The sequence below is a fragment of the Onychostruthus taczanowskii genome, unplaced genomic scaffold (assembly GCF_017590055.1).
Source record: "Onychostruthus taczanowskii isolate IOZ18803 unplaced genomic scaffold, ASM1759005v1 scaffold31, whole genome shotgun sequence".
In the NCBI taxonomy this organism is placed as follows: Eukaryota; Metazoa; Chordata; class Aves; order Passeriformes; family Passeridae; genus Onychostruthus; species Onychostruthus taczanowskii.
In genome coordinates, this window is record NW_024500461.1 from 2,208,890 (window position 1) to 2,225,177 (window position 16,288).

The 16,288-nt window shown below is 37.1% G+C and overlaps 1 protein-coding gene across 2 annotated transcripts in view; it reads left to right on the forward strand.

Moving 5' to 3' along the window:
- The window catches only part of TMTC2 (transmembrane O-mannosyltransferase targeting cadherins 2), a 236,123-nt gene that overhangs the window by 194,297 nt on the left and 25,538 nt on the right, over positions 1–16,288 (forward strand). For both annotated transcript variants that reach the window (XM_041409862.1, XM_041409863.1), the window contains one exon: positions 11,867–11,981. In XM_041409862.1, the coding sequence (XP_041265796.1) occupies positions 11,867–11,981 (115 nt within the window). The remainder of the gene's footprint in view (positions 1–11,866; positions 11,982–16,288) is intronic.

Below are 16,288 nucleotides of genomic sequence, written 5' to 3' on the forward strand. Positions count from 1 at the left end.
TCAACTAAATTATCCTTGCTTTTTCTTTCTTTTCCTTGTTTTATTTCTCTTCTCTTTTCTACCTATTTCTGGAATAATGAGGGCTATGTACTGTGTGTTACCAGGGGCATTCCAAATAATCCCGTGGAATCTCTAGTGAACACTTCAAGCTTTACCTCTCCATCTCATTAATTTGTTCCAGCACCTTGTCACAGGTACATTCTACATCCTGGGGAAATACATCCATATTTTGCGTGTAAATCTTAGAAATTACTTTTTTTTCTCAGCATGAAGATGTTAGATGAGAGAATAAAGTAGTTGGCATCAGTCCTAAAAAAACACATACCTCACAAAGCAGCCAAATGAAAAGAGTGGTCAGCTGGGACATGACAGAGTGTTGATGGAGTAGCAGGAATAAACGGACTGAAGATTTTCTTCCAAGTGCACATGGATTGCATACACTTAGAATTTGTGCTTCCAGGTTGTGCAGATGTTCTTTTTGACTTCTAACCTTCTGGACTTTTCTTGGAGCTCTGAGAAAAACTGTCAATATGCTGTGGCTTTTAAGAGGCTTACCTTGGTATTATGATGTGCTTTAATTCAAGTCGTAAGCCAAAGCTATTTTTAGGTATGACTTGGTGCAGGAGGCAGCTTATTTAATCACATGAAAATTTGGAGGGAGTGGAACAGTTTCATGGTTTCTCCTTGAAAGATACCACCACAGCATGTTTCTCTGCTCAGGCTGGCATTATAATTAGTTTTCTATAGGTACTTGGCTGACTTTGGGTTTAAGGGGATTTAAGTTTTAAGCAGCATTTTCCAAACTCATTATGCTTGAAGATGTCTGAAGGGAGAAATAGTGGAAAAGCTGAAGGTGTATAAATCCCTGTAGACTGCTGACATGATGCCACTTCATTGGACCTAAAGGGAAGTGGCTTTTACTCTAGTGACCAGAGAGGATGGCAGTCCCCTCTCAGATGGAAATTCATTATTCAGAAAAACTGGATAATGCCAGTTATCTGAACATCTGAACTTTGTGCAAAACCATTACATCTTACAAATACTTGAGGGCTGATGAATGATCTGCTACAAGCTGCTCAGGTACACAGTATGCTACATCTCACAGTTGGAAGAGACAAAATTCTCATGAATCAGGAAGAAGAAAAAGTGAGAGAGGAAAGGGTGAAGAAGCAGCAATACTTCCCCCCCTCTCCACTCCCAACATACACATTTTTGAACTAGAAAACAGGAGGAATTTTTTTGGATACTGAATTTGTATGCTTCTGTAAGGTTTGCAGTTTTTAATTGTGTATTTTTATACACATTTTCATTTTATACACATTTTCTAAAGACTGCCTAACACGAACACTTCTGACTAAAAGAGGTCAAACTTAACATGTATTTATTTTTGAATTGCACTTTTTTTTTTCCTCTGGGAAAGTTTTTTTTCAAACTGTCATACCCACATCTAATCAAGATATTGGCAGTCATGCATCCTACTCTGCTTTGAACATATAACTCAAGCAAGCCATTTTGAATCCCACAAGATCTTGGTAATGTTGGTCATCAACAGATTTATGGCATAATTGAAGTGGTCTCCATGGACTATTGACTCTTCCTGAGCTGCTTGCCTCGATGAAATGAAAGGGATGAATCTAAGTGTCTGTCTGAGAAACCACAAAGAGGTACTATGAATTAAACAAGTTAAAAGGAACTGGCTTCTAAATATTGTAAGAACATAATAGCATCTAAAGAATCAGTACATCAAATTTGTCAACAAATGTGCCCAACACAGGGGTGTTCAGTCAGGTCAGACAAGTGCCCTTAAGGCTCAGAGACTAGGTAGTTTTGGGTGTAGTATTTGGATGTATGACAAAGGAGGTAAAAGTCTCTGTTTCTGTCTGCACTGAGCCTATCTCAGGAGAAACTGAAGAAAGATTATGTATAAAATCTGTCAGTGCACAGAGATGAGGTGCATTTCAAACAGTGACATACTTGTGTACTCATCTTTAAAAAAAAAAACAAACAACAAAATAAATTCTTCAGTAAGTAGGATACAGTGTAATTAAGGAGTTTGAAATTGTTGAAGCTTTCTGTATTAGCTTTTTCTTAAATGAAAAACACCATAAATCTACAGTGATATTTGTTGTGTAAAGAGTTTATCGCCAGAAGTCTTATTTTATTTATAATGTGCTGTTTAAAAGTAAAAAGAAAATAATAATCATTAAAACCTCACCAAGCAAACAAGAACAAAATAAACCACAAAACCCCCACAAGAAAAAAACAACCCCAAAAAACCCTCAAGCCGAACAAACGCCCCCAAAAACACTAAAGTAGAGTTCATTTTACTTGTCTGCTAAAAATACATTTCACCACTATGCCTCTTAATGTGCATATAGTGGCCTTTCTCAAAAATTATGAAAATGGGGTGGGGAATAAAATAAAGGGACAAAGAAGGAGTAAGATTTCAAGATAAATGTTTGTAGAGGTCCCTTCTCCCTTGTATTTGTAGTAGCTTAATTGGAATAGAAAAGTCTGGAACCCAACAGGATGTTCAAATTAACTCTGTTTTATTAATAGTTGTTGACACCTCCTTTTAAAATAGTTTCCTTTGAATAATACATTGTTTCTAATAAGCTTAAATTGTTTAAAGATTCCTTTTTCATTATAAAAATGGTTTATTCTCATATTAATTATGCATTCACTTAATTTGGCACTTCACATTGATCATCTGCCGTTTTAAGTGCATTCCCAGTTAGAGATGTAAAGAGACTTTCAGATTACATAAAACCAAAGTGTATTAGCTATATCCTCATTGAACTAAGAACAGATGAAGATATTCCCAAATACACTTTTGTTTTTACATTTTCATTCACTTCTGAATTTGTGATAATTTAGGAGTTATTTTTATAGATTTTCTTATATTGTTTCTTTTTAGGCATGTTTAACTTCTTAACTGCCTTTTTTATTGTTTTTCAATTTCATCATAATCTTTCTAATCACTGTTTCTGGAAAGGGCTCTTAGCCCTTTTTGATGCCTAAATTTTCACCTAAATTTATGAGCACTTTGTATCTGTCTTACTTCCAAAGATGGCTGCTTTACCATTCCTATGTCACAGCCTGAAAATGTGTTGGAATTGCTATGGTTTAAGGATCAAAGTATATTTCATTGAAATATGATAGCAGTGAGTTATCAAGCACTGTTTTTTAAGTCTTAGGCCTACATGTATTAGTGAGAGTGAGAATTTTTATATATTTACAGGTGTGACTTCTTTTTTTTTTTTTCTTAGATGTTTCTGCTTAGATTGAGGTTCAGTAAGGTGAAGTGCTGGGTCCTGAACTTTGGTCACAATGACCCCTTGCAGCACTGCAGGTTGGGGGCAGAGTGGCTGGAAAGCTGCTCAGAGGAAAGGTGCCTGGGGGTGTTGGTTGTCAGCAGCTGAACATGGGCTAGCGTGTGCCCAGGTGGCCGAGAAGGCCAATGGCATCCTGGCCTGAATCAGCAATAGCGTGGCCAGCAGGAGCAGGGCAGGGATTGTGTCCCTGTGCTTGGCACTGGCGAGGCCACACCTTGAGTCCTGTGTCTGGTTCTGGGCCCTTCACTGCAAGAAAGACATTGAGGTGCTGGAGAATGCCCAGAGAAGGGCAACAAGGCTGGGGAAGGGTCTGGAGCACGAGTCCTGTGAGGAGTGGCTGAAAAAAGTGAGGGTGTTCAGCCTGGAGGAAAGGAGGCTCAGGGGAGCCCCTATCACTCTCTCTACCTGCCTGAAAGGAGGCTGTAGCCAGTTGGGGGCTGGTCTCTTCTCCCTGACAATCAGTGACTCGATTAAAGGAGGAGGCCTCAAGCTGAGCCAGAGGAGGTTCAGGTTGGACACCAGGAAGAATTTCTTTGCTGAAAGGATAGTAAGCATTGGAACAGGCTGCCAAGGGAGGTGGTGGAGTCACCATCACTGGAGATGTTCAAGAAGTGACTGGTCTTGACACTTAGTACTATGTTTAATGAGCATGGTGGTGGTCGTCAAGGGTTGGACTCAATGATCATTAAGGGCTTTTTCAACCTAAATAATTCTTTGTGCTGTATTTATAATATTTCCATGTAGTCACATTGTTCTCAGTGCTTGAGCTTTGTGTTTTTTGTCTTCATTGGGTGAAGAGCAGCCTAGGAAAAATCTTATATATTTTCCCCACATATTTAAAGAAAATCTCTCATGAAGAAAGCAGTGAACTAATGAACAATGGAGTATCAATGTTGTATTTATAAGAAAGAGGAACTTCATGTTCATGAAGTCTTGCTAATTTCTTTTGGAGAGTTTTATGTGGATGGTAGAAATGTCATGCTAGTCCACAGGTAGGTCAGTGTTCACTTTTGTCAATTAAATGAATAAAACTTCATAAGCCATAAATCCAAGTGAATGGATTGTCCTGTTTCTGACTGACAGGTTAGCTAAATGCAGTATATACCAAATGATAAATGAAAGTGCATGGATCTGCTGCATTGGGGACCCCAGATGCTACATGGTGATTTTGTATTGAGAAATGAAATCCCTTGATGAGGTAGGGTCAAAGTGAACCAGATACAGTATGTCCATCACTAAGTCACTTCCCAATGTGCACTTGTGAACCCGTCTGCCAATGACAGAGGTTTTGCCTTTTTAAATACTTGGGAAATCCCAACATTGGTATACAGTGATTTTGGAGGGAAACTATAAACTAGTTTATGATACTCAAATAATACATGTTAATGAACATATGTGCTCTTTGGAGAAAGGTTCTCTCTATCTTGAACGTACCATGTGCCATCAAATCAGGGTCCTGACTTTGGACTATGGCTTATATCTGCTCCTGCAATATCAATGAACGTAATTCCAAGAAAACAGGATTCCTAGACCTGAAGCAGAACTGTCTTGCAGAAAGACTTAATTAAGCTTTCTGCTCCCAGAACTCCCTATATAAACTTTAAGAAAATCTTCAGCTACTACCAACCAACAGTATTTCTTACTTCCAAACTGAGGACAAAAACTGACCTTGTTGCGGTGCGTTTTGAGGTGGGGCACCCTGGGGATGTCCCCGGAGGGCCCCCCCTGTTCAGGACAATCTACCAATTTTAAGTCCTTTTTGTCACTCTCTAGGCTACTGTTATCACACAGCATTAAAAGATTATTTCAGACCACTATAATAACTATTTTTTCGAAACTCCCTTTAGAGCCAGTCACTCAAGTGGAATGCAGTGGAGTATTTCCAAACAAGCTAGGTCACTGACCTGAAATGCTGTGGAATTTCCATGCTTCTGGCTCTTCCCTTGGCTTTAGCCTTAAATCTAATCATTCTGACATCTCTAATACATGGTTGACTCTGCTTCCTCAGCACAATACACTAGACTGCTCAAAAGATGTGATATAGATAGTGCAGATCAGAGGCGGGCTTAGAAACGTATCTGAATGCTTCTTCCATATTGCCAAAATGCAGTATTTCTGTAGGGACTGAAAAAAGAACATGAGCAATGTTGGAGGTTTTGTGGCATGAACAATGCTGGGGGCTACTTTGCTAATGGTCATATGTTTTGACCTATGAATACTATCTCATGGGGATTTTTGTAGAGATAGCATGAAGCTGCTACAAAAGTGCAACTGGATAGTTATTTTTCAGCCAAATTTTACATTTCCAAACCTTATACATGATCAGGTGTCTGGGAAATGATATAAAGTTCAAGATCTTCCTCAGTATTTGTAAATCATGAGATCCTCTGTAGTATGTATTTTCATCATTAATCTTTTGGTTTGGTGAGAGCTTACAGCGATCCAGATGTGCTCACAGGTTTATTCATCAAGTCCCAAAGGTTTGCTAGTTAATTTTTTCTGTCTTGTCTGTGATCGTGCTCTGAATGATATCCAGTGGTATATTTAGCACAACTGCAACAGGTAAGTTTTTCAGACAAAGAAAAGGACTAATAAAAACAGTCTTTTCCAAGCCAGTGCATATAATGACATTGCAGCACCCACTGACTTGCTTAGTGTTTCATTACATTTTATTTGCATGGGAGAATTTTCTCTGTGGGAACTAATTAAAGGGAGAAGGTCTCCAGAAGTCCTTCCAGCAAGAAACCAAGAGTACACCTTTCGATTAAGATGGAATGGGATACAAGGAGCAGCAAAAACTGAAATGCTGCTACCATTTAGGTGATTGTGATATCAGTTGCCTTTGTTTCTCCCATCACATCTTCCATGTTCGGCAAGAAATTGTGTAAACAGGCCTGGAAAAGGAGGATATTTAATCAAACATTCCCTTGCTTTGGGAACTGCTCGTTCACAGCCAGTGAGTCTGTTTTGAATCTTCTAAAGGAAGCAGTTATATTAGGTCACGTCTGTTGATTCTGCATCTTGAAACTGATTCATCGTCTGAAATACTTGGGAAATCAACTTGCAGGCAAGGCCTCTCCTCATTTCTTCCACTGAATGCAATTTAAATTTTCCATTTTGAAATCTCTGGTTGCATCAGCTTTTTAGCTCTGCATTGCAGCAGCAGAGCTGAAGTTGATAGTAATGGTGTGTAATTCAGTGATGGTTCTGCCACTGAGAATATAATTCTGCTCTCAAGACATCATCTGCATCAGGCAAGATACAATGCATTGAGTCAGCCAGAATCCACTCCCTCTTCTGATTTCTGTTGAAACTTGAAATGCTTTGAAAGCACCAGCAGATACTCAGCTTCCAGTTCTCAATGTTGAATGTGCTGAAAGAGCTTCTAGTGAAGTTTATTACAAACAGATTTTTCAGTTGAATCTTGGTAGCGTCACTTTTCGTGTTGTAGAAGTAAAAACTTCTTTTGAAGAGGATAAGAAGCAGAAGACTTGGTGAGAAATTTATATTGAAAGAAGCAAATTCCAGTTAGGATGGCACTGGAAGTTTTTTCATTATTATTCAAAAGGTGGTTTACTCAGTTTTGGTTGGATTACTAAAGATATCACCCCACAAGTCTGTCATGGCAACCTGAGTGAATGCAGATCCAGCAGCATTCTGAGAACATTCAAGATAACTCTTTTCAAAAGCAACACCAGCAAGATGAGCTATTTCAGAAATCTACTCTGTTCTGGGAGAGATTACCTTTGTGTGTTTGCCAATGAGTGAAAGAGGGAACATTTCAACTAGAAGATTGGTACAAATTGCACTTTTATGTAGTAAATTAAGCAAATTGCACTTTTATCTAGTAAAGTAAAGGCTCAAGTGCCTGCAAGGAATAGTTAAGCCCATTCTAGAGGAGCACGCTAATGCCTTTGTGCTCCGAACATAAAAGATTTTTACACAGAGACATATCCCAAACAATTAATACCTTTCTTGTTACAATAGTGCAGCAGAACTACCAGTTCAGATATATGGCTTTTAAATTGTTGGTGGTGCATATCTTAACAAATTCTTTACAAATGTTCATGATTGTTTTAGGGAGACAATTATACAGGATAGAGAGCTGTAGGCTTTCATTATGTAGATAAATACTTTTCAAAAATTGATAAACGAAAATAAACTGTTCTTTTCAATTGCTGAGAACTGGAAATATTTTGTTCCTGTTTAAATTACATACATACTTATATCTCACTTTTGTGTATATTGCCCCAAAAGCTTTCGGTCAAATAAAGACTCAAAACCACTGTTGATGGTTTGCAATGAAAAGTAAATTTGAACAAGGTTGCAGGTACAGATTTCAGCAGCTTTAATGCTATTTCTGTTTCTTAGATAGTTTAGGAAAAAAAGACTAAGAGGATTGGGAAATATTGAATCAGTTCTCTGCTATCAAAGGTCTTCAAAACTCTTTGACTGCGCGTTTCCTCTCACCCCTGTGCTCTCTTGCAAGAAATGCAGAAAAATTTATTTAAAAAGTAACATTTCAGGAAAAGAAAAGTGTTTCAGAAAAGTCATATCTTTTCCTGGACTATGGATTTCCCACTTCCAGTTTAGAAGAAGAGTAATGAAAAATATTCTTTCCTCTAGATAGGAAAATGTGGTATTTGGAGCTGTTTTCTCAAAAGCTCTTGTGATTCCAAAAAACAGTCAGGCTACCATAATTTATGTTGTTGGCAAGAGCTGGAATCGTGACACCTGCAATAAGTAAGCTCTCTATGTTGGGCAGTATCTCATAAATCATGAGGTTTGCCAGCTTCTTGTCAGAGAAGAAAATCCTGCATATAAATTTAGACCCACACAAGTGGTTCCTGGATGCAGGGGCTTGCAGATCATACCTTCTGATCCACCTTCAACACCTTGCCAATATTACACCCTGCTAGTGCTCTTCTCTTGGGAACACCTCTTTATGGCTTTGACAGGAAAGGTTCAGAAGTCTGTTTTATAATGAAGAAAGCACAGCAGTAAACTGCCAATCCAGCTCATTCTTGTATGTATTTAGTATATAAGATTAAAAGGAATGGCAGCTAATGTTTTCAAAACAGTATTTTTCTATTTAGGTGCTTTAAATTAAGTTGAGATGTGTGAATAAAACTAGTCTGCCTTTCAGGAGAACTTGGCAAATCGATTTTCATCTGAAAGTTTCCACCTTGTAGTGGTTCTGGATGTGATAGTGTTAACTTCATAGCAGCCTGGATGATGCCTTGTGACCAAAGCAGCCTTGATAACACACTCCAATGTTTTGGCTGCTGCTGAATAGTGTTTGAGCAGTGTCAAGGCTTTCTCTTTTTTGAAGGGAACATAGCTTGGACAGCAGACCTGAGCTGGCCAAAGGGATAGATATAACAGTCCATATAACATCATGTTCAGCAATAAAAACTGGGATAGAGAAACAAGAAGGGTTTTGGCTTTTGAGATGGCTTTGTTTGGAAACTGGCTGAGCATCACTCTACCTGTAAGAAGTGGTGAGAAATTTCCTTCACTTTGCTGTTTGCTGTTTTAGTATGAGTTTTTTTAACTTCCCCAAGTTAAACTGCCTTTATATTGATGAAGAGATTTTCTTGGTTTTGTGCTTCTGTTTTCTCCCCTCACCCTGTGTGAGTGCTTGGATACTGGCAGGGGGCAACCCACCACACATCTGTACACTCAGGTACTGACATTTCACTAGACAGAAAAAGTTGCAGCATCTTTTATTTGAAGCCCATGCAATCAAGGAATTCTTTAGTCAGCAACCCTCCTCTGAATGCTCTCTAATAGGTTCATAACCTTCTTATGTTATGGCGCCCAAAACTGCACACAATATTCAAGGTGAGATCAAACTACTGCAGAGTGGGAAAATCACCTCCCTCAGCTGGCTCACAGTGCCATGGTACTGTGACTCACATTCAATTTGCCATCTACCAGGACCCCCAGGTCCCTTTCCATGATGCTGTTTTGCAGCATCTCATTCCCCAGACTGTTTGTAAATCCAGGGTTGCCCCATCCCAGGTGCAGAATCTGGTACTTGTCCTCAGAGGAGTTGACAGCTCCTCTGAGTTTTGTATCATTGGCAAACTTATCTAGTATGCCTTTAAGACCCCCATCCAAGTCATTTATGAAGAGAACTGCCCCTAAACTGGAGTTCTGTAAGGGTTTGTGTATAGAGGATAATAAAGTTCCTGTCATATATGCATCATTTGCTACTTACCCACTCAGCATGAGTTATTGCCACCTCCAGTACAGGGCAGAGACTAGTGTATGTTAATGTACAGTCCTAGAACTTACTTTTTTGAAGAAAAAATATATCTTCATTCTCCCACCTGGCTGAGTGCATCAGTAGCACATCCACCTACCAGTGTTTCACTCTGCTAATCCAGGGCTTTCATTAGCAAAAGTACCTTACTGTTTTATGGCTGGTGTGCTTTAATATGGACTTAAAAATTAGGGATACTGTTTTGCTTCATTCATTGGAAGAGAATTGGAATACTGGTTGGTCAAGATTATTTCAAAGATTGCTCTTTAAAGAAAATAGGAATTCAGCCCAAATAGATATGAACTATTTTATTTGGTAGATTTATTTGGAGAGTTTTCATATTCAAATATGAGTTTGTCCTGCTGCATATAAGGCATACTCTGATGTGGTACCCAAAAGAAAAATAAAAATATTTTTTAAAAAATGTGAGCTATTAGCTTTTGTCAGAATTTTTTTCCCTTTAGAAGAAACTTCCATTAAGAGACTTCCATTAACAGTTTAACCACTGATTTATAATTCTGAAGACATATTAATTTCTTGTGGTCCAAGTTGTTCTTGAACTATGTTTTCTTCTTATGTTTTCTTCTCTTTTTTTATTTATTTACTTATTTCCATGTGTGGGAAGGCTTTTTTTTTTTGGTAAATCATCTGTTTCTGGGCACAATAAGCACAAAGTATTGTACTGCATCAAAGTGTGGTACACATTAGAGTGTGGATGTAACTAAAGCAAGCAAACCTTATACTGTGAATGCAGGAAGGTACCACAATGTTTTTACAAGTTTTGCAGATCTGAATAATTAAGATATAGGAGACTGAGTAAATAATCTGCCAACTCTCCCAAGCTGAAATGTATCCACAGAGAAAACAAAAAGCTAAGAAAGCTGTCTTGCATGACTTTTTGTATTGAAATTATTCTTTCTGTGAATGTCTTTGTTGTACCAAAGCATCACTGGGTTCACATTGCTTGTAAAGACCTTGCTAGTTCTGGTTAAGGAAATTTTTCACCTAAGCACACAGCAAGTATGTGAGCAACAGGGAATGAATGAGGAAAGGGGGAAAGAAAAAAGAGAAAATCCCTTACCATGACAGGATATAATTTACCGGTGGTTTATTGTTCCTGATGAGGCTTGTGGTTAGTGGTGACATGGCAGAGTTTTGGATAAGGGACCTTACTTGACAAAGACAAAAAGGGAAGGATGTGATGGTGGAATGTATAATCACTAGGCTTTCGGAGAGTTTTTCCAAATATAAAGTTATGTACACACAGAGACTACATGGTTGAATTCCTTTAAACTGTTGTTGCAAAAATTGACACATTTTACAGATTAGGTGTGAAAAAGCATTAAAACTAGCAAAGATAAGGGTGAGTACCTTCCAAATTCTTTTTTTCACCTTCTTCAAAGGAAAACTGATTTTTCTAGAGTTCTACTGTATTTTACTTGTTTGTTTTTGTAACTACTTCAGCTTGGTTAATGCTAAATTATTCATACTTTTCAGTTTATACTTGGTTTAACAATAATGATAATTTCATTTGTAAAATGTGAGTCACTTGATTTTAGCCATCTTCTATATTTGTTTAATGTGAGATGTAAGTAACATGGGAAACTTAAAAAGCTACCTGTTGTGATTCTTTTAGTGTTAGTGAAATATGTTCTAAAATACCAGTCCATTAAGGTATACATATATATGTAGTGGTTTTAAAGCAAATACAAGGTAGAATTCTAAAGCTGAAAAATTTTATCATACATGTATACAAAAATTTATCATTTTATGTGATTTTGGGATATGCTTCTAAAACAAATTTTGGGATATTCTTTGGGAATGTGTTTGATTTGTAGACACTATTTTATTGCAATTTGTTTTGAGGAAGAAAAGATCATGGGAGTTGTATAGGCAGAAGGGCATGTTCTCAAATGGCAGGCTTCTTGGTATTTGGGAGTATTGTTTCTCAATATCTGAGTTTTACTCTATCATTCTCAATTTTCTTGAATATATATTCCAAAAATGTTGTTATTACTTGTCTTATTGATTGCAATTTTTCTACATAGACTATATTTTAAAGATATTGAAATGCAGAGCAGATCAGCAAATTTAATCAAAACATTAAATCTGAGACACTGGTTTGTTGCTTGGTTTATTAGTTTGGGGTTTGGGTTTGTTTGTTTGGGTTTTTTTTTTTGTGCTTCCTTTTCCTGACTGTACTGTCTGAGGTGTATTACATCAGTTCTTTCCTGTGGGCTCATGTTCACACACTCCATTGCAGGTCAGTTCCTCCTAGAAGAATCCCGCCTGATAGAAGCAGCTGAAATGGCAAAAAAAGCAGCTGAGCTTGATAATACGGAATTTGATGTTGTTTTCAATGCAGCCCATATGCTCAGGTTAGTGCTTGTACATCTGCCTCACTTGATTTTCCTCTTCTTTTGTAGGAAAAAAGTCTTCATAGCCTTTGCTTATGCAGGATTCTTTTTAAAGCCCAGCAACTCTTTGGAATACTTCAATATTATTGCTAATAAGATACAAAGAAGTGGAATTAAATTGTTATCGCATTTAGCACTTTGTATTTCTTAAATACTATTTATTCTGTCATAATTTCCTACCTTCAAAACTTCTCTGTTGTTCACAGGTAATGCGTTTTGCTTGTGTATGAGAAAAAGTCTTTCTTTTGTGAAGAATCTTCTGTTAAGATTTCCTTTCGCCTGATTTTTAAAATTTTAGTGTGCATATCTGAAAAGAGGAGACCATATTTCTCATCCAGATGTAAATAGAGAATATTGAAAATTCCTGATAATATCAGTAGGGAACATTATGATAATTAGAAATCTAAATATTCCCAGGCTGATAATTACTTTGAGATGCATAGGAGCACTTAGTGATATTCTCAGAATCTGTGATTTAAAATGTAATCTTATATTTAATTATCTTCTGTCTGAATAGAACAAAGCTTTGGACTTCTGTTTTAGATTTTAAAGCTGTCAGACCTGGTTATTCAGTAACATTAAGCTTCTGTCTGTGAGTTTAACATTATCATTAAACTCACATTACTGTAATAGGTATCCTCCATGCTTATTTCTAGGATAACTATCTAATTGTTGTCTATTGTCCACTTAACAGCTATGAGGATACTTGATTTCATTTAGATGGTATCTAAGCATAGAAAATGCATGAAAAAGGAAATAAAAAAAATATGCTTCATTAGCACAAAGCAGTTCTTGAGATGATTTCTCTGCTGAAGATATCTTACTAGGCTCCTTTATATTTTAGCATTTTAAATAAGAAATGAAAGAAAAAGAAAATACTGTGAAAGAGAAGGTAGAATCAAAAGCTATTTTTAAAAAATAACTTACTGCTTGTAGATTAGAAAGGAAACCAAGACAAATGGCTCATTGGTAAACAATAGTTTGACCTGGCAGAGATTTACGAGCTATTTTAAGAATCCTTCCCTTCCCCAGGATTATTTTCTGGATGATGTCTCTCAAGGCAGAATTCAGTAATTTGAAACATTTAGATTAATGTTACAAATTCACAGACAGAAGTATAGCAAGTTAGACATGACAGCTGAATTTAGAAAGCTATGGAGGGGTCAGATTCTTGATTTTACTGAGTGTGTTGCAGAAGATGGTTTAGTGGTATAATTGTGTACATTATAAAATGTGGTGGTGTAAATCAATACTATTTTGGAAATAGGTTTAATAAATCCGCTTTCTCTGTGAGCACTGAGAGTAGCGTTTGAGGTCTTTGAAGCACATATATTTGCATCTGGATATGAGTATTTTTTCACTTTCAAAGTATAGCTACGTTGCTGTGCTGTACCTCAGCCACAGTTACCCTACTTGATCTGTTTGGGAGTGTACTGTTCTTGGGAGGCCTTGACAAGCAATGAGCTCAGTGATTCTAAGCTGCATTCTCAATTTTTACTGTAAGTGCAAAGCCAAAACCTTAAAAAACAAAGCAAATGCACTAAACTGAAACACTTAAAAAAATAGGCCTGCTTTAGTTTAGCTAGAATCCCTTGTGCTCCTTTGAGTTACCCAGTTGTTTTAATTTTTCACTTAATACTCAGCTCTCTTTGTGGAAGATCATAATGCCTTCCTAATACTCTGAGAGTCTAAAGTCGTCTGTAGGATTTAGAAAGAGTCAGGGTGGCAAAGCTGAATTCACTGCTGACAAGTATTTGCTCAAAAACCCCATGTGTTAGCGTCTGACTGGTTTTTGCTAAAGGTTATGATTTTTTGTCCATCCTTGTTCACTGCCTTACTCAGCAATTAATTCAGATATATTGCTTCTGTGATACTTGTTGGACAAGGGGAATGCATATTCATTCATTGTAACAGAGCAGCTACAAATCCACCAGGAGTCTGGCTCTTCAGAAGCAGATGATTTTTAGGATTTTTAGAACAATGGAGGGCTGAGGTGATTCCAAGAGGAAAACAGATACCAAGACACAAAGGAAAGAAGGGAGTCCTCCAACTGGCACAGAGTGACACTGCTAGAAACGGAATGCTAAAGACAGTCATAAATGAAAGGCTGACATAATTTCAAGTAGGTGACCAACTGCTCTTTAGGTACCCTAGAGAGCTATAAAAACTCACTGGTAAGTGAGTAAGAATTTTGAATGAACTGCACAGCTGTGAGATAGAAAATACATTATAGAAGTTCACAGAGCATGAAAATGAAATGACTCTTGTGAGAGACACGGGATAAATTTTAAAGACGTGTTGTGGAATAAGAGACTGAAATTGATATTAATGAGGATGATGCAAGGTTTCCAAAATGACTGCAAGATAATAACAGAAGCTTAGATTTTTATGTAGATTCTGATATTTTCTTTTTCAGACGAAATATTTTTCACAGTGATATATTTTTGAATTAGGAAGGAATCATCTTCCCCTCCTCTCCTACTACTGTTTCCACCATTAGCCTAAGAAGTGTCACAAGACTCAGTAATATGAAGACATTTCTTGGTTTACAGCTGTTTTGGATAGAAAATAAACATACTATTCTCTCAAAATGCAATTTATTTTTCTAGTCTAGTGCTAAAATATTTTCCTTTTTTTAAAATCTCCCTACTTGCTGAGAAAAAAAAATTAAAATGCAACCTAAATAAAAATTAACAACTTTTGAAAATAGAACTGGAGTGCTGCAAGTTAAATTTATTTTTCTTAAATTTGCAACAGAATTGTTAACTGGATCCAAATGCAGTAGCTGTATTTATAGATAGCCTGTTCTCAGTTTAACAGTCACAAGAATGTCTGCTCTTCCAATCAGATACTCCAACTTTGCTGATTTCCTCTCTTTGTGACTGAATCTGAAGTTAAAAAAAATAATTACTTAGTTCTGTTTGCATTATTGAGAGACATCCCCTTTCCTAATTACATTATAGTTATTAATTTTTTTTTCCTAAATGACTTCTGTAGCAATCCGTAATGCAATGCAAGATGATTCAAGTCATCTGTGAGGAGTGAGATGTGCGATAAATTCAATTAATTTTTTTGCAACAGTCTGGTAACTTTTAACTTGCGTAATACTTGTCTGTAAAACTCATTTTCTCAACAAATTTGTTTTCCAGACAGCTTTCTGCAAGGGTCGTGCAGCCATTTGGGTGGTTCTTAAAGCAGTATCTCGTCATGTGTTTTATGTTTGTAGTATTTACAGTGCCCTAGCTTAGAGGAGCTGGAAGTCTCTCGGCCGAGCAGCGAGGCGTGTGCGTGGCGCTGTTCGGTGCTGCAGCTTCCCTGGCTGAGCCCTGTGTTAACAAGGGCCACTTGTCCCTTGTTCACTTTGCTCTCCCAGACCAGGAGCTGCCAGGAGCAAGGCAACTCACGGGCAGCAAGGCACCATGTGGGTGAGGGAATGATCATCTCTAGAGTGAAGGGCGGCAGGGTGGTGGCACCGCCGTAGTTATTAGAAACAGGAAAAGAATTTCACCTTGCCTCCACATGAAAACAGATTTAGGAAAAAGGCCTCTTTGCTTAAAAACACGTTTTGTAGCAAAAATTCATTTTTCCAGGCTTTTGTGAGAGGGTTGTTCTGGGAAAACCTCATGTGACATGAAGTTACCAGATGGTTATTGGCTGTTGAAAACAGAAGTCTAAATTAGAGCAGTACTACATGACATGATCTTTATTTTTCAGTGATTTTCTGCAAGAGTATTTGGCTGTCCAAAATATACTGACCAAACATGGAGTGTAATTGCTGATACAGTAGAATGGGCACAGCTTAACCCTGTGTTATTATCTGAACAGATTATATTCATCCTTTATTTACTATCTATGTGCTTAAGTATATAAGTATGTATGGCAAATCGTACATACTTATATACATATATATAGATTTTATTTTAGATTTTTTTTATACTTGTATATAGATTTTTCAAACAAAAAAGAACAACTGTAGATGAATGGTTCATTGCAACAGAGCAACTGATTATAAAACCTGATAATTTTGTTGTTACACAAAAAGGTCCATTAAGAAAGCCATTCAGCATTTTAAAATAGGAGTTGCTGAAGAAAATTTCTTTGTAGGTGTGCTGACATCTATGATTTTACTGTAAAAATCAACAGTCCAAAGCCTTGTACCAAGCAGCAGGCATGTTAAAACTAACCCTTTCTCACTCACATGTATCTAAATTACTCAGCATTCGTGGTGTTTTTCTCTTACAACAATATTTTTTCCAGTGAACAATTTA